The 24,630-nt window shown below is 37.6% G+C and overlaps 1 protein-coding gene across 3 annotated transcripts; it reads left to right on the forward strand.

Annotated features, from left to right (window-relative positions):
• Positions 1-2,733: 2,733 nt before the first annotated feature.
• On the forward strand, positions 2,734-24,630 carry LOC126367174 (transcription cofactor vestigial-like protein 4). Of its 3 annotated transcripts, none has more exons than XM_050010589.1 (6): positions 2,734-3,115; positions 6,392-6,494; positions 19,077-19,218; positions 19,544-19,686; positions 22,233-22,355; positions 23,127-24,630. In XM_050010589.1, exons 2-6 carry the CDS (start codon positions 6,398-6,400, stop codon positions 23,576-23,578), a joined length of 957 nt encoding a protein of 318 aa, XP_049866546.1. In that variant the 5' UTR covers positions 2,734-3,115; positions 6,392-6,397; the 3' UTR covers positions 23,579-24,630. The 3 variants fall into 3 exon arrangements, with proteins under 3 accessions (XP_049866546.1, XP_049866547.1, XP_049866545.1); XM_050010590.1 differs by lacking the exon at positions 2,734-3,115 and adding an exon at positions 5,926-6,270; XM_050010588.1 differs by lacking the exons at positions 2,734-3,115; positions 6,392-6,494 and adding an exon at positions 17,427-18,008.

Here is a 24,630-nt window from a genome sequence, read left to right on the forward strand (position 1 = left end):
CAATTGTTTTATATGCCTCTGCCATTAGAATATATTTTTGAGTAATATGTACCCCAAGCAATGAAATAATAGATAGTTACACGTCAAATCTGAATAGCCGATGCGATAAATGTGCGTTTTAGACTGCTAATTCTATTAGAAGGTGACATGTTAATATTATCCAAAAATTAGAGAAGTTTGACAATTTGAGGATTCTGATGAGGAAAGGCCACAGATTAAATATTAATAACACGAATTATCCAAAGAGCTATACAGTAAGTTACACGGTTAGGTTTAGCTGAAACATGTCACATGATTGAAGTTGAGTTCGTTTTATTGGATGCCTTCAACCGCATATCGCCTTACTTGCATACCTGAGTAGATAGATACCTACTTAAACTTAAAAGTTTCATTAAAAATAAATAAGACACTCCTGTACCCTTGGAGGGGTAGGCAGAGGTGTGTACTACATACCACTTACTCCTCGCCAGCTATTGTTACTAACTGGACACAAATCCTGGAAATCACGATCAACTCATAAAGTCAAATTCAATGGTTTAAAGCCCGATCCAGGATTCAAACTAACTATGCACACTACGAAAAACCGAATTCAGGTAAAAAAATCAGACCACTTCTTTCTTGCACGCCGACAGAGGCTGTTTTCAAAAATTCTAAGTCATAAATTTGTTATCTGCCTACTCACAAACGTGATAGGTAGTTACATCTTTATGAAATAAATAAATACATAGCGGTCAAACACACAACCCTCCTTTTTTGCTTTTGCTTCGCCGCAGTGGGTTAAAATGCTACTTAACTCAGTTTTATGAGCGACTGAAGTAGCATCCAATGAAATCTACTCAGTGTAGCGCCGTTTAGGTACTTATTTGTGAATTTGGATAATGAATGAACCTCTAGAAATGTACCCATGTCGCTTGATTTATGTTGAAAATGCGTTGGAGACGTATTTTTGAATCGTACGTTTTCGATTCGAGCGCGAAAGTATACCTATTTCGCGTAGCACATCAGAATATGTATCAGAACTTGACATTTTCAATATGACACGGGTATATATTTTCGCACGTGAGTTGGGGACGAACGATCAAAAAATACGAGTCACTGTTTGTTCCTGAGTTTACGAATGTTGTGTTAGATTAAATAAAGATTGTGTCATGTAATGTGTTGTTTCTCTTATTAAGTACTTACCTCTATAATTCCCATTCTAAATAGTTTAAAATTATGTTTTATTACCAAGAACGGCTCTGTGGTCCAGTGGATGACGATCCGGAAGCCCCGGGTTCGAATCCCGGTGGGGACATATCATAAAAATCACTTTGTAATCCCTAGTTTGGTTAAGACATTACAGGCTGATCACCTGATTGTCCGACAGTAAGATGATCCGTGCTTCGGAAGGCACACAACAGCTGTTGGTCCCGGTTACTACTAACTTACATTTTTATTACTTTTTTAAATGTAAACTCGAGTTGGTAACACTGAAAATACTTACTATTACGTCAGCAACCACCAGCTATGTTATAAAAAAACAATCAAAACATAACAGGCCGTATAATTCATTTAAATTCGTCCGACACACCCTTGACCGTTATCCAATTTTCTTTTATTTACGCTTAAATGATACTTCAATGACCTCTAACGGCTTCGTGTTGCCTTCTAACACTGATAAGGGTTTCCTTCATACAAAAGACATCAACGAGTCCATTGTTAATGTTCCATAACAATGATTTTTTATCATAACTTTAAAACTACTAATCTGATTTTGATAAAACATACACTGATCCCTAAGTTAGACGATACCTACTTAATCCGATTAAAAAGGAGAATTAATAAATCTTGTGTTTAATTTTACTAAATTATGGCAAAGGTTAGGTACGATTAGGTACGGAACGGCACATCAATTGTACCTACGGTCTACCTAACCTAACAGCGTCATCTATACTATGCAATGCTAAGTAGGTATTTATATAAAACTTCCCACACCTACCCATTATCACTGCAGTGATAACCAGTCACATTACCTACCTACGTAACGATCAGTTATTCTAAACGTGCTGTAGATGGCGCTAGACGTATGTTAAAACTTTAAAAATGTACGAATAAGAAATACTTTTAAATAAATCCTTTCGGCCTAGTGCACGCTATTAACAAACATCAATGTAAAATCAAATTGATAGTTATCAGGAATTGCCGTAATAAATAGCTGTAGTCTTACTGGCTAGATACCTACCACCAGTCAGCGCCAAAAGACTTAAAAGAAATTCCTATCTTTCATTCTGAAACTAAAAAATATTATGGGATTATCGAACCGAAACATTCAGAGTCAGTTACGCTACATGCGCAGACTGAGTGGTGGAATGGCGAGACGACCCTCGCCTCCTCGCTGTGTCGATAACCTGCACCAGCCTACCAGCACGCTTGCGCGCCTGCGCCGTGACGTCTCCCAGAGGCGGCACTAACCCAGACGCATTCCAATGGATTCGCAAACGCACGACGTACTATCGTGTTTTTACAATTTCATCAGTCACCTACATAAATACGTTTAACAAAAAATCTCATTATTCATACCATTTTTTTAAAAAAGACCAGACTTATTGTTTATTTTCAACTCTAAAGAACTAAGTTCGACAGACTCCAGTCCAGTATGCCGCCTCTGATACTTTAAACATTCCACCGCACAGATGGCAGCACTGAAAATATTTGACATTCCGCGGATTCCAATCGCAGTGGGCTCGGCTCAAATGTCAAACGCGACTATTTCGTCAACAGACTCGTGGCGCGATAGTTGGATTTTATAAAATAACAACAAATACTGTGTCAATGTGTTTCATGGACAATGGTTATTATTCGATAGAATTTAGTACATTTTTTACGTCGTAACAATAAGAAGCTGCACTTGTGCATTTTACCAGTTTGTTATTGCTGCGATTGGATGTCTACCTATTGATTTTTATACTTTGCCGGTTTTGTTAGACTGTTTTGAACTTTCAGTAACTCATAGAACTGAATAATTTCGATAAGAATTCTTGTTCGTGATTATAATTTAAAAGTTCGGTTTATAGTGAGCAAATAATCGCTGTCGTTTTGAATGAAATTGTGAAATAACGTGGGAAGAAGATACTCGGTAAGTTCTTTCGTTGTATAATTCTTTATGTTGACTTTATTGCAATGTTTTATGTTTACATAGGTCTGTTTGTTTCCTTGTTATTATCATGTACATAACTGCATATCCACCTACTTACAAAAATTGTATGTTGTTCAGGATATCATTAAATAAGTAGCATTGGAAGCAAGCATACCTCTTCACGTCTGCGAACGTAATCGGAATTCCTCGACTCTACTAGCGCACGTAATGTAATAAGTACTTAGACTACCTACCTACCGGTTTGATTTGCGAACTCTGTTCGCAAAAAATTTCGCCGCTACGTTGAGCGGAGGCATTCAACAGAGTTACCTACCTACTTGGTGCGGAATCTCGCGAACATAATAGCGAGGAATGCGACCGCGCACATACGCTCTTATGTGCCGAGGCACACACCGCGACGATAAGCGTACGATAAAACGAACGCCCGATTAGCTAATGTGACCCCGGCCAACTCCAAATAGGTTAAGTTTGAAGTTTGATTTGCGATAGACTTTCAACAGACCACCAACTTAGCCATCCATTGAGCAATTCCAGTGTTACATAGATATAGGTATAAGTACCTACCTATAATACTGAAATCAGCTCCAAACTAACGGCATAGTAGCCTCGTTTCACACCTACTAGTACCTACTTAACAACCTATTTTAATATAAAATGTACTTACGTCCAATTATTACTGAAACTAATCCTTTGTAAAAACGTCGCCTGTCAACGTAGCGTTAATTAACTCATTAACGTGACATTCTTTGAGCCTTATAAAATTATATTGGCATGCGTTATCGGCATTGATACCTATAAGGTTCCATATACCCTAGGGTACTTATCATCTGCAGTTTTCACAAATTATAATAACACCTAATGAAAAGTTTCCAAACATCATTCGAAATATGTGTAAATGTAGTGCTTGGCAACAGTGAGCTCGAGTTTACGTATAATTCGGGTAGCTCTACAAGTAAAACATCTGCCGCATTCTCGTCGCCCCCTCGCGCCTCGCAGCCACGTGCGCAGGCGCACAGCAGGGGTAGCGGCTGTCGTAAAGAATACGCCACACCGCACCCCAAATGCGGGCATGCCATACTCTCACTAAAGAAATCTTCAACCTTCCTACCAAGCTATAAAGTTGTATCTCGATCCCTAGCAATAGTTAACTCAAATAGATTATTATTTTTAACGCTGGGAAAGTCAAGGTTCGTGCGCCAAGTGGTCGACTTTTGGAGAGTATTGATAACAAATTTGGTGAAAAATATTTACCAAGCATCAAGAGCGTTCTAAACGAATAAGTAACAGTGATTCTTATTGCACAGATTTCGCAACATTCTCGAATTCTGCTCAAGAATACTGCAGTAAATAGGATAATGGATTCATCATTATCATTCCAAACGTTCGCCTTGTAATAATTTGTAATTATGTTAAGCTGAAACATCACGATAGCGTGAATGAAGAGCAGATGTCGTGCAGCTGCTGTTTTAAAATCAATCGCCTTTTATTTCTTTATGCCTCTGCTTGGGAACTTTCTGGGCTAGTTTCAAACAAAATCGTCATTTCTAACTAAAGGCGACAAAAACATAATTATAAAAAATCTGAACTCCTCTGTAAAATATCTAGCAATGAAACATTTCAACCTAAGATGCGCCTTTCTCAATCTGCCTTGTAATTAAAGTAACCGTATGATTATAACCTCAATACACAATGGCTAACGACGCGGTTCCTGTCCGTTGAATGGCTTCGTGACCATCAGAGTATGTGTCGAATGATCTATTCAGCGTATAGCCGGCATACCTCTCCCGAGCTCGTGACGGCCGCCGACGCCGCCTCCGGCCAGAAAAATTCTATTGTGGTTAATGTACCAAATTCCTCATTATTAACGTAGTCATCACTCGTCATTCCGATGGTTTTGTTTACCTACAGTCCCTTCTTACACCTCTAAACTCGCGTGAGAATACCTCAAGAATCTTGTCTCCGCTTTTGAAAGTATAATGTCATTATATCTTCACATTCCAGGAATTTGACGTCCATTACACTCATTAAGATTCATCAGTAGAATCTCTATATGAAATATGTCCACTATGTTTGGAATGTACTTAATCACGTTCTATATTTTATTATCATTAGTTCAACGTAACGCTTTATCTTTTCAAATTCCATTGTAAAGTGAACCGTATCGAAATATTTGGTTCGGCTGTCGGAATATTTATACTCTGTTTGTATCGGTATGTCCGCCAAAAAGAATTTGCCTGGTATGCCGATTTAACTATGCAAATCTTGTTTATTATTATCACAATATTTTGGTCAATGTTATTCGATGAAACTATTTTGGTCGGTATCGAACAAAATCAGAATTCTTCATTAATCTACACCATCAGGCATCCATGCTGCTGGAGATGGGTCTCTCCAAACATGTTCCAACTCCCTACAATACGTTAGTGGTAAAATGGACACGTATTGCTTGTTTACGACATGCAATAAAGAACCTTGTGTCTGTTACTTTAGTAAACAGTAGCTCTGATTACGAACGTCATTCATTAATCATTAATGCGAATATTTTGTATTAATATTTCTCTATAGTAGATAGAGTAGTTTTAATAATAACATCATTTAGGAGAGTTGGTCAAATAGCGTAACATTTTCGCATATGTTTGGCAGTGTCCGATTTGCGATACCGTGGTCCATTGGCTGCGTTCCCGGCGTGCTGTGGTATGCGGCCAATCGCCACGTTTCACAACTCTTTGTTTGATCATCTGACTCCTCTTATTTACGTGAAACTCGTACGGTTTGGCGCACGTCTCTCCACCGTCTAGCCGTTTACGATATATGAGGAATTTCCGCCGATCGACATTTGCGTGCCTTCACCTTAATGTCTACGACATTTTGTTTCTCGAGCCAAATATTTTTCTGTGCCCGCCCAGACAAGGATTCCTTTGACATGATTTCGTATTGTGAACACACGTTGATCAATTCTGCTCTGACTAAACTTTGTAAGATATTTCATTCGAAAACGCTGAGTCAAGTTTACAACATTCCTATGTTTTTTTTCTTTTTTGCAAAACATTATATTTTGTATCAATCCATCAACCATTTGTAATGTAGGTCAGTCAGTTCTGACCTCATCTATTTCTTTCATTGCTATCGAGTAGGTATGTAAGTTTAATATTGTCTATGTCAAGTTGAGCAATATACCTATACAATTTGTAGTCTTGTTTGTTTTATTATTTTTCTATAACCATGAAAGTAATGAATGCATATTATTTATTTCAGGTAAACATGGAGAAAGTGGAAACTCCTTTGGACGTGCTATCCCGTGCTGCAACTATGGTACAACCTTGTCCAGCCTACCCTGCCAGTGATTCAGACAGCTTTGGTAACTTTCTTCCTCATTACCACTTACCTTGAACGATTTAAGTAGGCATTCTATGAATTTCAGTCCGTTCACTTCTGGGTTAAATAAAAACAGTAGCATTCCATCAAATAAAACCAAATATTCAATCGATTGCGTAGGACGACGGAATGTAATCAAATATGCGGCGTACACATGTTAACTCAGATTAATCCGCATATTTTAGACACATTATTGATCGATATAAATTAATCAGTATAAACGTATCGAATAAATATGGTATATAATTTAGATAGATACTGCTACTGAATGCTGTTGAATAGCAAACTAGTGCGCGACCATTATTATAAGAACTGTTACAATTCCCGTGTCCATTACGATGCAGAGTCTGCTAAATGAAGCGTAGGGGGGATGCTTAGGTTGTCAGGGTTCTATTTACGTTGGTCTGGTGAGCAGCTGAGATGGCTCTCGGCCTTGTAGGCGGGTCGCATTCCAGATTCCAGCTGACATTGTTTAACCGCCATCCATTGCATCTATTCAATACTTAGCTAGTTCCTATAGATCACTGATGTCTTTTGTGTGAACGAGATCTTTTATGACACCCAAAAATCCGAATCATAATATGAAATATTTTTTCTTGTACCTTCTATAAGGATATTTTCCTTCCATTTGTTTTATCTACGTCTTATTTTCGAAACAGCAACAAGTAACGTATGTTGATACATAAAACTGCATAATTTTGCATTAAATGAACTTTGCGTGTTAAATACAAAAACAGTCAAAATTTAAAAGAGAGGAAACATGCTTCTCTCGACATAATAAGTCACAACTCACAATGGATGCCATTGTTGAGTGGAACTGGTTTCCGATGAAGCTTCGCGAAGGCGGGCAGTAGTGCTGCGGTGACCGTCACGCCAGTTTCTGCCAATTTTTTACCAAACGTTCACTCGACCAGCACGTCCGGGTGGTTTTAATGAAAACAACAGCTATTGTTACTAAACTATCCCTGAATACTATATTCGCTGATCTCACAAGAACTCCAATCGCACTTCAGAGAAAAGTTTGCTTTCTGACAATGGAGTTGAATCTCGTCGCGAAAGCGTGGCTTCGACAAATGCCGCAAGGGCATAAGGAGAAAAGGTACTTAAATTTCGCCATTCATTTAGCACACATCGTCAGAAGTACCCGCAATCCAATTCCTAATTTCAATTCATAATTTGCAATATAGTCTGAAGTAATTGCATGACGAAATTTTCAATTGATGCAAAGTTTATTAATAACAATGGTATTTTCGGTATGCAAATCTAATCAAAATACGATCACGCAATTTGTTCACTGGTGTGATTCTTACTTATAGACTGTTTACAAACAATAGTCGGATCGCGAATAATTATGCAATACGATGACAGCGGCGCACACGCTGCATCGGCGCTCACTTTCGTTGAGCGCGCGCAGGCGCCGGCAAAGGCATGCGCATGCGTGCCGTTGCCGCGCTGCCCGCGCCACTCCGTCGTATGTGACACCACCACTAGAGAAAGCGTTCAGGAATTTGGTCGAGTCGTACTCTCTACCTCGGCCGCCCATCGACACCCATTTACCTTGCCTTTACGACCAAAATATCACTTCTAATTTGTATCGCCACTACACGCGTTACATGGTCCGTACTGGAACCGCCGCTCGAATCTCGTTTCGGTCATCAACTTATCAATCATAACTCAAAAGCTAAACTACTTTGTATATAGCCGTTTTACAGCTCTCTAGAAATGCAATGCTTGGTATTTTATCGGATGAATCGAGTCGAAATGAGTTTTATTGTGAAAGTTATTGGGGTGAATGTGGCTTGCGCGAGTTGGTATATCCGGAACGCAGAGGCGGCGTGTTACGGTTTCGAAAAGAATGCAGAATGTAGGTTGCGTTGCGGACTACAGTTACCAGCATTCTTAGGTATGCAACCATATCACTATTGTTATAATAAATAATAACTATTTCAGGAATTGTAAATGAAGTAATCAGGTCAACAAATGTTTTTAAGCTAACAGGCGGTGGGTATATCATACCTTCGGATATATTGTTTCAATTCGCATTTATTGCATCATTGTTCTATCAGCAAGTCAAGCTATATGATTAATTTCATGAGAGTTGGTCTAAATTCTCAATGAGTTCATCACTAAATATTACAAAGAATGTTAGTTGCTTTACATTTGATTTACATACTTACCTACGTTGTGCATAGTAAATTACAGGTGTAATGTCGTTCAAAATAACATGCAAAGAATTGACAACAGCAGAATGCAATGAAAAACTAAATTAAAACATGAAAGCTTGTTAAAAAGTAATAAATTCCGACACCAATGATCAGTTAGGCGATAGCAAAAATGCTGCGTGCGTGTGGCAGTGACACGCTGAGGCCGCGCACGGCATCCACCAACCAATGAAGTCATCAGGCGGAGTAGAATTTCTAATGGCAGCGGATTCCATTTCGTTGGCAGCGAAGCGAGAGCTGTTATTCCAGCTATTCGGGCCGTCTCGCGAATTGTCTGAATGATCGACTCCGCTAACGAGCGAACGTTACATGCTCGATTAACAGTGTGCTACTCGTATTATTTGTCAGGAGCCTAATGAACGTCTAAATCCATTCTGCCTCAAAGCTCCTCTGCAGCACGCCTGATAAAGCATCTTGGCAGATACATCAAGAAGATGGACAAATTGATGGCGTGTTCTAAACTCCAGCATTAACTTTTATTGCTTCTCTTGAGTTGAGTAAGATGCAAATTCCTGCTACAAATATTTGTAAAATGACATAGTCCAAGAACAAGACTTAGAACAAGAGGATTCGGGAAAACTGTCGTGGGAATTTCGATTTTCCGCAAAGAGAAATGGGGGCTTAATAATACCGTAATACCTACTTCACTTATTGCAGACATGAGACAATGGAATAGCTTCGTTATTTCTCATTTTCCTCATAGTTGTTGTTTAATACAATAGGCCGGGAAATGTAGAGTCGGCGTGGGCGCATTCCACACTATCGTTCTGCGTAGCCGCGCGATCGCCGATATGTCCGGAATGCGTTTGCGATAATAAAACGTCACGCGAATCCCACATTTACAAACACGCCTGATAAATTTTATTGTAGACTGTACATCTTGAATCCTGTTAAAACAACAATTAAACTGATTATCTAACCACTAGGGTAGTGAATGTCGGCTGTAAACACTTTACAACTACAACTCTTTGAATATTCACGTGTATACTTTCGCCAGCAAAATATATTTTGCATTGTGAAATTCACCGTCTCCATAAATCTGATTATTTAACTCCCTAGTGACATGAATAGTGTCATCAAATATACAGTCGTGCTATTAGATATGGTTGTTATTCTGTTTGTTGCGTTATATGATATATTAAGGCCTTTTATTGCTGTCGCACTGGCTTGGAAGGCCCTTCGGGCCCTATCCATTCATCTCAATTTGGGCCACTCTTTCCTGTATGTACGTTGTTCGACATTTTCAAGGTTCAATACCACCATCATTTTCTAAAAGTATCTCCTTAAAATTGTATTTAAATCCGTGTAGGAATTTTGTAGCACGGTTAATTATTATTATTTATTAAGTACACTAGCAGCATAAGCTGATGCCTGTACGTCACTGCACTTGGGTTATTTTTTATAATGTTCGTCAAGTCATTTCTTAAATGAGTTAACTGATGGTGCACTGATCACTGACTCTGGAAGCTTATTCCATGATTCCACTACGCGTTTAGGGAGAAAATGTTTTCTGGGGTTGCTTACACGTGGTAGCTTGTACAGTTTCAGTGAGTGCCCTCTTAAATTTGTTTTTTTGTTGAATTTAAATAGTTCCTTTAATTATTTAATGTTGTAGTGCCCTTGTAATATTTTATAAACTTCTATAAGATCACCTCTTTGTCTTCGTTCTTTTAGAGTGGTTAAATTTAATTCAAGCAGACGTTTCTCATAAGATCTATTTCATTATTTATTTATTTATTTATTTAAAAAAAATAATAAGTTTGTTGTCTATGGTCAATTTGTATAAGTAATCTATGAATGGACAATAAAAAGTTTAGTTTTCCCGCGATACTCGAGTTTTCTTCCACGAACATTTTTCATATTCTACGCATAATAAATACCAAAACTCTCCCACTTCATATAAAAACCGCTCTCTTATTAGTAATTCGTTCCGCGATTCCTACGATATGACCACAAACACGGCATGGATACTTGTTAATAAGTAAGGAATTTTAATGGCTATGAAGGTGTTGGTTATTTCACTTGACCTTACTGTATCATCGAAGATGCTTGTGTGTTTACGCCATTAAGAATGTACGGTATGCACTTAATGTCTGAGATAATAAATTCTCAATAAACAGTGCTTGTATGGCATCCAGACGGGGCCGAGACGGAAGTGTCGCAATCATCTTGTTTGGGATGATACGTCATTTTCCTAAACTCGACCGGTCCTGTTTATACGACGAATTCCTCAAGAGCAATACAAGTTTGTCTGGCCAGATTTGACAACGGAATTTAGTAACTTCTTTATTTGTATTATTGAGGTATCATTTTGTCCTATTTGGAGATCGCATTGGTTAAAACAGGCCAATCGATGGGGCCATTTGATCCGACTTCCATCCACATATGGGATCTCACTAGTTAGCTTGCAACTCAACGAAGCGTGTCAGGGCTACCGCGTACTACGTATGTACGTGGTGCTATGTTATGTAAGGCCATCGCGTACATAAAGGAACGTATTGAAACGAGACATGATTAGACAAACATTATCAGAATTTATTTCATACTATATTTCCTAAACTCCACCATCTTCGTGTTCCTAAAGTATCTAGCCAGCCTTAATTAGGTACTGATATGCAGATTTGATTGAAACAAAAAAACTAGTTCGTTTTCGTCTTAATTCAACTTTTCAATGTCTCTAATTCATTATGTTAAATGATCTCTTGATATTCTTTTTCATAGATGATTCCTGCATGTACACTGTTGAATGCTCTAGGGATGTTTTATTATTGAAAATACTATGTGAATAATGGACCAAGATATAACAAGCTAGTTAATTAGGTACCTACATAATATTTTCCTTTTGGATTTTGATGCAGCCGGATCTATCACAAACAGTAAAAGTAAAATAGATTAGCGTATTGTACCCTTTTGAACTTAAAGTGCCCTATGCTCTTGTTAGGAAATCTTTCATTAGTCAACTTTTGTCTGCTAATGAGACTGCGTAGTTTATTCAATCAATTTAAATCTAGCTCATTGCTTCTCTAAACTGATTAGTAAATGACTGATCTGTGAATCTCTAACATTGTTAAAAGAATAGCTTTTATGAAAGTTATTCTGTTCCCAGCGTTTGTTTATTATTAGGAGTTCAACTCACACGGGTAAATAGTACATTAGATCATGGGATAGTGGCTTCAATGTTGGTGTTAAGTGACAGAGAGGTGGTCTGCTGCTCTGAAAAAACCCAATTAGAAATTTTTACTTACCTACCACCTTCAAAGGTCTACAAATATGTGATTGTCTACACTTCTTTTCAATTTATCGTTTCAACATTACAAAGATTTACCCACGAAAATAGATTAATTTTATATAAATCCGAACTAAACTTCCAAAAATGCATTGTTACGAGCAGTAACGTAATGACCTCACGACCTCAGGAATGAGATCGAGGGCAATTCGAACTTCGGAACCATTGGTTCCAAATTCTTGGCTCAGCTCATTTTGTTCGCGGGTTTTCCATTCATTATAGTTTTAAAGTTTAAGTTTTACGAACAGAGGGATTGCGTCCTCTGGTTTCGTGGGCTACTTTATGAGCGACGTGCTTTGTGTTGCCATCTTAGGACTTCCTGACAATAATTCTGGTTATTTGTTGCGCTGCCTTTAGGAATTACAGACGTGAATTTATATGTATCTAATTAGAATGTAGCTGCTATAATTGACAATTAAAAACGTCCATCTTGCGCGAAGGTCACGGGCGAAATGCTGAGGGGCACCTGAGCGCATCCGTTCGCATCCGTCATGCTCTAGCTACAAGGGTTGTATAGTGGAAAAATAATTTATCAAATTAATGACCACTAAGCGATAAGTAGTGTGTATTACAATATCTACAATACCATGTTAGTAATCATTGTAAGTGAAATTTCATCTCGCAAACTGCTTTCCAATATTTTTTTGTGATTATCTTAAAATTTGAAGACATGTTATCTATGGTGATGATTCTTTTATAAAACTTCTAAACAAAACTTTACAAGCGACTCATCAAAACTGTTGAAGTAGTATGATTTGTAAAGGAGAACAAACTGGTTGTTTGCACAATCCAATTTGTGTGGAATTTAGCAGGGGCACTCTAACTTGAGCCTTGGTGCTATATTCAGGTTAGTCGTCTCTAAAGGAAGTTTGAACAGTGAATGTCATGTCAACTAAAAACCTACATGTGACTTTCATAATGAAAATCATAATATATGAATATATTTTTATATAATTTTCTTTACGAGGAAAGAGAGGCGGGGATGTAAATATTTTACCAGGAGAAGACGACCTTTAACAGCTCCATCTATAATATAGTACTACGATCTTATCAAACTAACGCTTCCCAATGTTTTCTTTAGACCTACTAGATGGCGCTTTACCGGGGTTTCGGTTACGAGCTTTTTCCAAAGATGACGCTACTCGTACTATCTTAGGAAGATAAGCTTTGAAGATTCTTTGTATATGAAGTCTGATCCTCAAACGAATTTAATTCTTATTACAGCTTTTTTATCATAAGATTAAATAAATATACATAGCATCACGCCTGTATCCCCGAAGGGGTAGGCAGAGGTGCTCGTGCTACAGGATCAAGCTGGTGTTCTATGTTTGGCTTATTTACTGTATTGATGATCTTTACTATCTTACTTGTTGAAAATTTATAAGTGATGATGATAACGATGACATAACAGAACAATATGAGGAAAATAATGAAACATTCGAAGGTGAAACTATTTTAACAAAGAAATGGGAATATCCGATTAGTGATGCTTAAGCACAGGAATCTAAAAACACTTTATAATAATTTAAACGCTTAAGTAAATTCTATCGTGTCACGATATGAAATCCCTCCAAATTCGCACAGCGCGAGAAGTCACTGGCAATATTTGATCAATTTATCAAACACATCGGTCTTATGATTTGCTCGCGTCCTAAACAATGTTTACAAACAAAAATTGATTGATGACACAAGTTTTTTGGATTTGTTATCCACGATACGATTTCTGTTGTGCATACGTTATGCGGTAACAGAGGACACGAGTTTCCTGCCTGATATAGGTACCTACCTAACCCATTGAGCATTTACCTGACCTTTTGTTTGACCCAAATTCATTTTAGATGTAGATTTCATTTTTGGCGCGTCTACTCTGATTGTTAAATTAATGTTTATAAATCTTTAATATCGCAGTTCCATATGCCCTTTTTAGAAACTTTAGATAATGTTTCCTGTCTAGGTCATTCTATCTTTGTGTTGCCCTATTTTAAAAACTAATTTAACTTAAGATGCGAGTACAACTTTTCCTGGAGCATCGAAGTCCGCTGGGACGGAATGCGGAATGTACCTACTCGGGCCGATCGCTTTCCGCACTTTCGCTTCAAACATCCGCCTTGCATCGCATCGGTCGACTTTACCTTTGTTTGTTATGTAAACCAATCGCCCTGTGCTATGTATACGGCAGTCAACATCGGACTCACTCACTTCCGAAACATAACAATGTCTGCTTTGTCAACTCTGGGAGAGTTAATTAAGAGAACGAGTAAGGACTTAAACGAATTTTGCCAGACTGAAACGAGCTCGGATTTTTTTGCGTTCCTTAGCGGGTTCCGTTCATTACGTTACTTTATCATTTTTGTTTAATATAAATCAAATCAAATCAAATATACTTTATTGCACACAACATACAAAACAAATTCACACAGATGAAGATAGATACAGTACAATCTGGCGGCCTTTAACTAAATATATACTTACATTAAATTGACTCACTGCTTCTACTGCGGTAGTAAATGTTTCAAGGCATTAGAGTTTAGAGCACTATCTCGTTAATGAAATTCAGTTTGTTAAATCAAATCCGTCCTTTCCAAAACAATGCTCCTCACCACTATTATCATTACCTACAGCTTCTGTCCAAACTTGATGTGTATAAACATGCCTGTAGGCTGTGCGCGCGCTGATCGGCTGTTCACCGAATAAATTAGCCTCTCGATACCTACACAATGATCATGAGATGATCGACCACTGCCCGCGGTTACGGATGCGGCTACCGCTTCACGCAATGGACAATTTGAATAATTTCAATTCGAATTTGAATAATATTAATAGAATATTTTATCGAGACATAGATCATTTAGTTCTAGTCTCAGATCATTAGAAAAACTTAGAATACGTACAGGACGTCGTTTATCATTCAGGATATGTCTTAGAAGATAATTAGTTGTTCAATAAAGCTTACATTGTAAGCGAAGCGACAATGCTAAGGTGATAACTAAAACTCTGTGATTGGAGATTAAAAGCAAGTTGCTTTTCAATCACATTTATGGGCGCGAATTTATACGCACATTGCCCACCAACTTACATGCCATGTATCACAACGGGCTCAGAAATGTAGCTTTCTTAAGTCCCTTGAAGCGTAAAAGAGTTAAGCCTCATTATATTAGCTAAGTTTCCTTATGACCCTGTTTCTCGTGATCAAAGCTTGCGAGATTAAAAGTTGCCGAAGCGATAATGTAGAGAATGCAACACAAATACCGACATACAAGTATGACACGAGTATGCACGTACATAACGAAATATGGAAGCGACACAAGAATGCGGAATGGTTGCACTTACGGATATCTTTTCATGCGTAGGAGCGTTTCGTAATAAGACATTCTTGTGGGTACTACTTAAAATGATACATGTGGTGCAATGACACAAAAATGCAATTTGTAGAGAGAGGTTATTCGTTTATTCCGAAAACTTTATGAATTACAAGAGAAACCAACTTAAAATATCATCACACAGTTATCGAAATGCGTAAAGGTGTATTCTATTAATTTTATTTTATTCCGCTTTTCGCTCTTGCACAATATGTCCTCGAATAGTGTTGGCAAAATTAAAAAACTAATAAGAACAACATAATAACAACAAATACCTAGCAGAACCGCAAAAATAGGTTCAAGAAACAAAACACCGACATAACATTTGTGCGGAACCACAAAATTTCAATATTCGTGCATCTAAACGTCCCTGAGAGCATCGTAAGAACCTGAATGAGTCTGGACGCCCGCGGCCAAAGGCTTGGCTCACCGAATTACACACATCCTTACCTTCTGGCGGCCCAATTACACGTTTCCTTTCAAATGTTGAAGTTTTAACGTATCTGACTGACCCCTTGTATGATGATAAATCTTTCTGAATAAGAAATAAAGTGATTCAATATTTTATATTATTTATACCTCTTATAGTTTTGTAAGATTCAATCCATTATTTGATACTTTTAAGTTGTCTCATCTCATATCTCAGATAAAAAATAAAGATATCAGAAAAAAACAATAGAATTAAAAATTGTGTAGGTTTCTAGAGTATCCCCTTAGAGAAATCCCAAAAGTATTAGAAGCTTTTTCGTCCATTACTCAGGTGCTTTACGACATTGTAGGTCCTCCGAGATAATGGTACCTTGGAGCTCCGCTTGAATGGAGACGAAACACAAAACGAAGCAAAAACACAAAAATAAAGCAACAACCTGTTTAATTATACTGCATTGGGTTAGAAAACGTTTCCTCCGCTTGCTTCATGCTTGTGGAATCTTTAGGAAATAATACTAATACCGACATTCTGCCACGGTATCGATATCGTATTAAAATAATGTACTAAGTAGGTATTATCTACTGGTTTTGGTACTATATTGTAATTACAGCCAATGTAAGATTTTTACTTGGTTTTATTCACTATTTTGTTTTATACTCAAATCTTTACTTGGATGGTCACCCAGTTTTGAATGCTTCGGTTCTGCGTCTGCGCATTATGACCGCTCATCAACCGAAGCTGCTCAATGCTTTCATTAATTTCTCATCTTTCTTCGCCGAATCTCCCAGACTTAATTAAACTAGCGGCGCCAAAGCTTACCTGTCGGCGGACCTTTGCCTCTCTCTATTAGACAATAAAAAAGCTAAAGCTTATACGGTCCTGGAGTGAACACGGCAACTTCTCACAGCTCCCCGCGCCGCGCGCCAAACCAAAATAAAACACAACCTTCCAAGGATACAACCACCGTAATTTTAAATCCCATCTGCCAGCTGCAAATAACACCGGACCCTATTCCACAAACAATAAAGTCCATGTACCTGAGAATCTATTGCACAAACCTGAGCACGCGATTGGAAATTTTACCACCATTGTATTAGAAGCGAAAATGGCAAGTGTTGTGAATGTAGCAGAGGTTGTTGAGGTGAAGGAGCGGTGCAGGGCGAAGGGGGTTCATTAATCCCCGCGCCCTGCGCTCACGCACTTTCATGAATGGACCGAACAGGTTGATGTATTCTATCCACAGGCTGTTCTCCCAAACTAAATGCAATCTAAAATATTCTAAGGTACGAAACAAAATAGGTATACTGAGTCAAGCCAAAGTTATCAAATGCCACATTTGCACTGACCTAGCAACGTTTTTGTTGAAGTATGTGTGTCAAGTCAACTCGATAAAATGGGCACGATAATTTCAAAACAATGTATTTGTCTCTCAATATCTGCTTAACTTTAAAATTTTATGATGTCATCTTTCTCTTTGTTGCTCAGACGAGCGCAAAGAGTGCTAAGATTGCACTTTGAGATTCTTTGTGATGACACTTACTAAACGAGTGATTGTAAGACAATGCATTATTCATGTGGTCGTGAACTTTCCGGCTTTTCATTGTGTTTCATACTTTTTCCTTGTTGTCGTCGCGTATTGTATATGGTTTCCTTTGACAAACATTTGAGCTATATCAACTAGTTTTATGTTTAATAGTGCAGTGATACATTTTGCATCGTCCTGTGTATTAAGGTTCGAAGGAAGCGCCGCAACGTCCGGCCGCGTGGATGTAGCGTGATGCTCTTTTTCTTTTCGGTTTATTTTTTGTTCATCTCATTTATTTATTCCAATGTAATCTCTTCCAGTTCATTTTTTATTCAGTCGGCCTTCAGTGTTACCTGTGATGGGACGCCGATGCCTGTGTTTCCCAGGATTTGCTAATCTCTAACTTTAATCAGTAGCTGTTCAGTCATGTGAATATTAAAATAGTCCTTAGAATTTGGTGGTTTAGTGCTAACATGTGAAGATTTTGTACTCGAGTGGAGTGTCAAGTGTGTATAGTGCTACGCCCAAGGGCTGTGATGATGGAACTACCACATTATCTGTTTCTTCTGGCGCGGGCTTCGTTAAGCAATCTACATCGTCTTTCTATGGAACCCCCTCAGTCACCCAAATTCAATGTCCCTCTGTGGCAGCCGTGGGTTTCTTCTCCTCAGAAAGGTACGCTAAAACTTTTAGAAAGAGTTTTTAATTTTGAAATGTACTTTGGATTGATCCAATTACGTAGACAAAGACAAGCTTAATTATCAATTTTCTTAAAGAAAATAAGATTAAAATGAAAAAGTGACGCTGAAAAGATTGGGCTAGCATCCAATTAAAACTTAAGCCAGGTGTAAGTGGATTTCGGACGATAATTTATTATAAAAATATCAAAATATAAGGCGTTTTCTTGTATTCAGCTTACAAGAAGTATGCTTGACAAGAATCTTCTTAGAATAGATAAAAATTTAGACGAAGTTGAATATTCAAATGGGTATATTATATTCATTCGATAAGTTTTTTTATTTTTAAGTTAATATACAAAAATCCTTTTACAAAACCAAAATACATGAGAACGTCAAGTATAATTCCAACTCAACAGTAGTTCTTCAAAACTGTAAATATTTTTCTTTGCGAGCAGCATTCATAACAACATCATGCCATTAGGGAGTCTATTTAGTTAGCTGCGCTATATATTCGTGTAGCTACTGTTCTCTTTTCTAATTTATAATAATTTCTACCTTCTGGTTTTATACAGTAAAAGTCTTTCCAGCAATTACCACCATCAGTTCCTAGTATTAAGCACGCAAATATTCATCAGTCTACTTTATGAAAGTAATTCGCTGCCGTAAATAGATTCGTTCGTAAAGCAGATAACTCTTACACATTTTATGCACTTTAATGAATGTTAAAGTATGTAAGATTGGTATTTTCACGTTATTTTTTTTAAGCTATCTTAAAATGAAAAAGCATAGTCTGATTTTAAACCTTCAGAACGATGCGTGACTTAATAAATCGTAATGTTAAGCTTAAGAACACCGAATGGATCAAAGTTGATAATCTCTAGATAAGCCTATACTTACCGAGTTTTAAGAAAACAATACGTATAAATCCGGTTGCAATTTTAAAAGGTTTCAAGTTAAGACATGATAAAATAAGTAGAGAATCCATCGAAGGCGTTGATTGTATGTTGGGTTGTATAAGGTTCTCGAGTGACAATGTAAAGGAACCTTTTGTATTTGTTTCCAGAGAGCCCAAGCACGGCGTCGAGCGGTGAATCGGAGGGAGATAGGACCTTGTCTCCAGAAGCGCCGCGTGCGCAACCTAAGGAGCTGACTGGAAAATGGCGGCGGGAGCGAAGATCCGCGCGCTTGCCTGACTACAGGCCAAGGTACCTTACCTATTATAAGTATAAAGCAGAAGTATTTTCAGATAAATAAATATTCTAAAATTAATTTTAGAAAGTAAGTAAAAACTGACTGAGAAACAATTCGAAGATGGAAAATTATAAGCATATAATTCCTTTGGTTGTTTGTTGGATATCTGATTAGAACATCAATCTATCTAATTACGTGGTCGTAAATGTGATCAGGTAAAGGTATATTATATTACAAATCAGTAGTATTTTGGTGGTACATAAATAAATAAATAATATTATTGTCCAACATTCATCCTATATAAAAAATAGTAAATTCTAATTAAACTTCAAATTCTAGAGAGAATGGCAAGATGGCGTTGCGATCGCAGTCGTTCAACGAGCGACGTAGCGTGGCCGCGGTGGCGCGCGCGCAGCCTCACAGCGACGGAGATCTTTCCGACGAAGTTGATGAAGCTGCTAACTTGGCCATCAATGGAAAAGGTAAGAATACACTCAATGTTTCTATAAAACTGAAAATATCACTCAAAAGGAGTTATATCTGGGAAGTTAAAAAGGCCACATTGAAATAATTCATCTAAAATTAAACATTACAATTTGACATTTGTGACATTGCACACTTATTTTATATGCGCAAATGTCAAAAAGCAATAAGTATTGCTTTTGAATGAAAGAGCCCCTTGACCTTTTGACCCTCTTGTAGGTACTGAAAAACTATTGTTTACTGGTAGATACATTAGTTAGAAATTGAAAATTAAGAAATAGGCAGGTACCTGCTTAGGTACATTTTGTATATTGCATCATTGTAATAGCCATAATCAAAATACTTATTAATTAATACCTATAAAACTCCTCATGACAAAAAATAATATTTTAGCTTTGGGCGTAGATATCTACGTTATTTAACGTTATTCTTGCACGAACATTTTATTTGTATTCCAAAAAGTATCGTATTTTTTTTTATTCTTTATGTCACGAAACTACACTTATCGCATTAGATAGAATTATGTACAAATTGACCTCAACTCGTCTTTTTAGTCATCCACTACGTAAGTACTTGCACTCCGACTTGGATACTTGTACTATGTACTATTTAATGTGTGAGTGATATCCAGCGGAAGTGTAGTTCGTTGTAGATTGTAGACTTTGTTCTACCTTCTTGGAACCGTCTTATAAAACCAGGCGGTCTATATCGGGCGGGCCCTTTCGTTGTATGTCACAGTACAATACTTACAACGTTAATACGTATTGTGGGCATGGTGTCGGGACAAACCCTCTTGGGGTTTATCGACGTCATATTAATAATCTTTGTAACAATAAATGTATAAATAAAAAAGTATATTCAGCTTTTTTAGTAGTTTCAGCCCTAACGTCGATAAACTATATGGAATGACGTCTTAGTATTCTTGGGGGAAATATTGAAATTTATTCGTTGCCCGTTCGCGATGAAGTGCAATAATATTTTTATGTAGATCAATACGCATAAAAAGATGTTTTGTTCGCGTTCTCTCGGCGTTTTAACATTCCGTAAACGCCCTTTCCCTGAGGCTATCGCGTGTCGACAACAGATAATTTCTTTTGGTTTCACTTATTCACCTTTCTAATAGAAATGCCATCGCGTGCGATATGTCAGTGTGGAAATAGTTTCAATTGCGCCTAATCGGTTCAGTAATATTTTTATAATTGTTCGGCTTCCAAAGATTTTTTGTTGATATCGCTTTATGAATAAAAGGACGTAATCTTCGCCTTTATTATTTAATAACCTAGGGTTGATGGGGTTGGTAATCCACCTCACATCCCACACGATAGAAGAAGAAGATTTAGATGGCCTGCTTATAAGAATATATTTCTTATAGGAACCTACCTACCCCATTCCATTAGTTTACCCAATTTCCCGCCGAAATGTTCAAGAGAAGCGTCGTCTCCGATCGATAGCGGTTCGTGGCAATTTCATTCAAAATAAGTAAATCGGATTTCCTAACGAACGCGTGATTTGCTGATTTTGCAATCTACTGAAATTGGAGAAAAAGTAGTTATACTGCGATGGCATTCCGTAGTAACCACGTACTCTGGATGTAGTAGACTTGGCTATAAAATTCGATTGCTCTGAATAAAATGGAATAAAGTAAGTTAGTCTCGGCGGTAGCGGCGTTTGACTGTGCAGACAGAGCGCTTGCCAAACGAGTTTAACATTGTACATAATTGAATCTAACCCAACGTACAGCATGTTACGAGAGTTTAACTTCATTCCTACTTTCTTTCAACCTATTCTGTTATGTTTCAGTTGGTTTCTGCAATAAAGTTTGTTGTAGGCTATTGGAACGATTTTGCGTAGACCTATATGGAATCTATTTTGACTCTGACAATTGATTTACTTAAGTACATGATTTCTTTCACGAATCTATATGGATAGGTACCTGAGATCTGTGATACCTTATATTTTTATGAAAGTCGCTTTTCGAAACCGTTTGCAACTCGAATCGGCACTATTGAATAAGTAAATTCTGTGCCATTAGGAAGAAATGGTCATTTTGTATAAATAAATTAAATAGGTACGTATGTAGTAATCTATCTATCATTAAGAAGATTGATTCAGTTCACGTTTGTCATTGTACGATAACCAATAATAATACTGTCAATATGGTATGCCATTGCGTGATTATGTTGATAGGTATGTACCTATGTGAATTGTGGCGTGTGTAGGCTATCTTAAGAAGAAAAATAGACAGTATTGTTTGGAAAGTTTTTCATGATGTTCCAAGTCATTTATATAGTTCCTTACGTAGTAAGGCTTCCCATCTGCTAATTCAATGTTTACTAATAATACATACATATAAACTCACGCCTATTTCCTACCGGGGTAAGCAGAGACTATGGAATTCCATTTGCTTCGATCCTGACACACTTCTCTTGCTTCCTCCACATTCATCGTTTCATACACGCACGCCAGTTCAGAGTAGATCTCGACCTGCGTTTTAGCATCTTTATCATTCAAGAAACTTAAGAGAATATTGTTTTGTTGTCCACAGGAGCCCCACCAGAGTACCCAGGCAAGCATGAAGCGCCGATCGACATGCGGCTGCGGTCACGGCCGGCGCCTCCGCCCTACACAAGGCCTTCAGTCATCACCAAGAGCAACGACGCCCCGCCAAGTGAGTACAAACATATTATAAGATGTTTATTAGAAGATAAGAAGGAAGGTAAACACGTAAATTATCCAACAACTACTTTAAGATGTTACGAACAGTTTTTTGAATTTCTTTGGCATATCAAATCAGATAATAAATATACTACATAATATAATGGATGCAACCTAAATGTAGGAAGACAACTTGCAGCCACTTTCGATATGAAATTTTCTTTTTTGACGTGACTTATTGTAGATTTGCCGCAGATGGCATTAACTACTTGGCCGGGCAAATGGGTAGCGCTGAAGGCTCTCACCCGGTACAACGTTTAAGACAATAGGCCTGAGGGTGCCCAGTTGGGTGCGAACGAAATATGAAAGTGCTATGATGGATAGATATGGTAGACTACGGTCTACCGCAGTGGACCGCGGTGGTAGTAGCAGGCGGTCAGTCACCATACGGTCCGGACACAATTAATTATCAATATCAAAATTTATTAATAGCCCTGTACTCTACACGTTTAATGAATGATTTTCAATCTTATCTATACTAGCCACTGGCATTCCTCTCCTATCTAAATATGTCAAGTATTTCATTAGCCTACTCGGCTACTTCCTTTTTGATGTACTTTATCATGACATTAAACTCAAGAATTAAGAATATACTTTTCTTTGTGTTATGTCTTCATTATTAAACTAAGTAGCTACAAATAATGTTTGAAGAACCATTAGTAGGTAACTAGAATGCTAATACATATTAGAATATTTATCTTCAATGAAGTTATATTTGTCGCAGGTTCGATGTCCATGTGCGACCCGGTGATAGACGAGCATTTCCGGCGCTCGCTCGGCGACGACTACATGAACCTGTTCAAGAAGAACAACGCGGAGAGCCAAGACGCACAGCCCGGCCCCAAACCCAACACCAAGGACCGCGCCAGCAGCCCCATCCAGTTCAAAAACGAGGAACCGCCCAAACCCACCAAAATAATCGCAATGGACGTCGACGACGCAAACCTCTCTGTAGACGACCACTTCGCTAAGGCCCTCGGCGACACCTGGAGGCAAATACAAACCTCAAGGTTAAAAGAAACCCAGAAAACAGACAAAACCAACGGCGGCGTCGACGACCACTTCAGCAAAGCCCTCGGCGACACATGGAAAAAAATTCAATCCTCAAAATTCGAGGAGGACAAATCTAAAGAACAAACGACGAAAATTATCTCAAGGAGTGGCGTCGTAATATAATAATGATATTACGAGACTAGGCGGTTTGGTTTACGGCCTTGTAAAATTTACGAGGCGTTTTCATGATGCTCACTGAAGTATCAATAAATTCCCACTTGTTTAACATAAAGAAGCTATTACTTAAGTTGTGGTTATACAGCGCGTGACGCGGCCCATCGCTGGATTGATGATGTGGACCACTGACCACAGTCATTAGTAATTGTCCCCACACGAGTTTGCCAGAAGTAGTGAAGTTTATCTATAGATTTGACTTCATTCATAACACTCCCGTTTATTCTATTCCATGACAAAGTGGCGACATAGCAACCCACTTTATCATCAATGCGTTCAACAAGCATTTATCAAAAGGATCACTCGTCACTTATTCTTCATTATGTGTTATAATTACTTCAAATCCATGACAATTCTGTTATCTTTAGGGTTTGGGAATCTTCAAAATGTTATATAACTTTGATGTATAGTCATTTAGTAGTCACCAGTTACACATTGTAAGTTATTACCTCAATTTAAGCGCTTTTGCACAATTCACTATAGGTTACTTATATGTACCTATTAGGTATTAGTTAGGCATTGTAAATAATATAATATGTATTGTAATGTACTGGATTCGAAATATTGGAGCTGTAAGGAATGGTCAATTAATTATTTGACTAACTTTAATTTATAAATGTTCCTTGTGTAAGTGGCACTGTAACAGTTTAGTATGTGTTAAAGAAAAGGAGGTTGGCATTTTAAATTATGGTTTATTTTTATTGTGAATAATAAAGCGTGTTAAGTGGAACCCATCCATCGAAGATTTGGTGTCTACTTGGTAAAGTTTAGTCTGATGAAAATTAGCTTTTATTCGTGGCTATTTTCAAACTATTTTGTCCTATTTCTAGAAATAATTTGAACATATTGTTCGGCAGCTGGCTGTCCGCATATCCTAATAATAAATATCGTGTACTTATTAAATACGGTTTCTGAATGTATGTAAATAACGAATTCCTATTTATGCACCTAATTAAGGATTAACTTAATGAAAATAAGAAAATACACGAAGCCTTTGGAAA

Source organism: Pectinophora gossypiella, chromosome 5 (assembly GCF_024362695.1).
Source record: "Pectinophora gossypiella chromosome 5, ilPecGoss1.1, whole genome shotgun sequence".
Classification (NCBI taxonomy): Eukaryota; Metazoa; Arthropoda; class Insecta; order Lepidoptera; family Gelechiidae; genus Pectinophora; species Pectinophora gossypiella.

Bases quoted from the DNA above. Each gene is read 5' to 3' on its own strand.
- LOC126367174 (XM_050010588.1), top strand. From the start codon at position 17,870: ATGATGGAACTACCACATTATCTGTTTCTTCTGGCGCGGGCTTCGTTA. The intron at 19,219-19,543 runs GTACCTTACCTA...TTCAAATTCTAG, and splicing joins TTGCCTGACTACAGGCCAAG to AGAGAATGGCAAGATGGCGT. The intron at 22,356-23,126 runs GTGAGTACAAAC...TATTTGTCGCAG, and splicing joins GAGCAACGACGCCCCGCCAA to GTTCGATGTCCATGTGCGAC.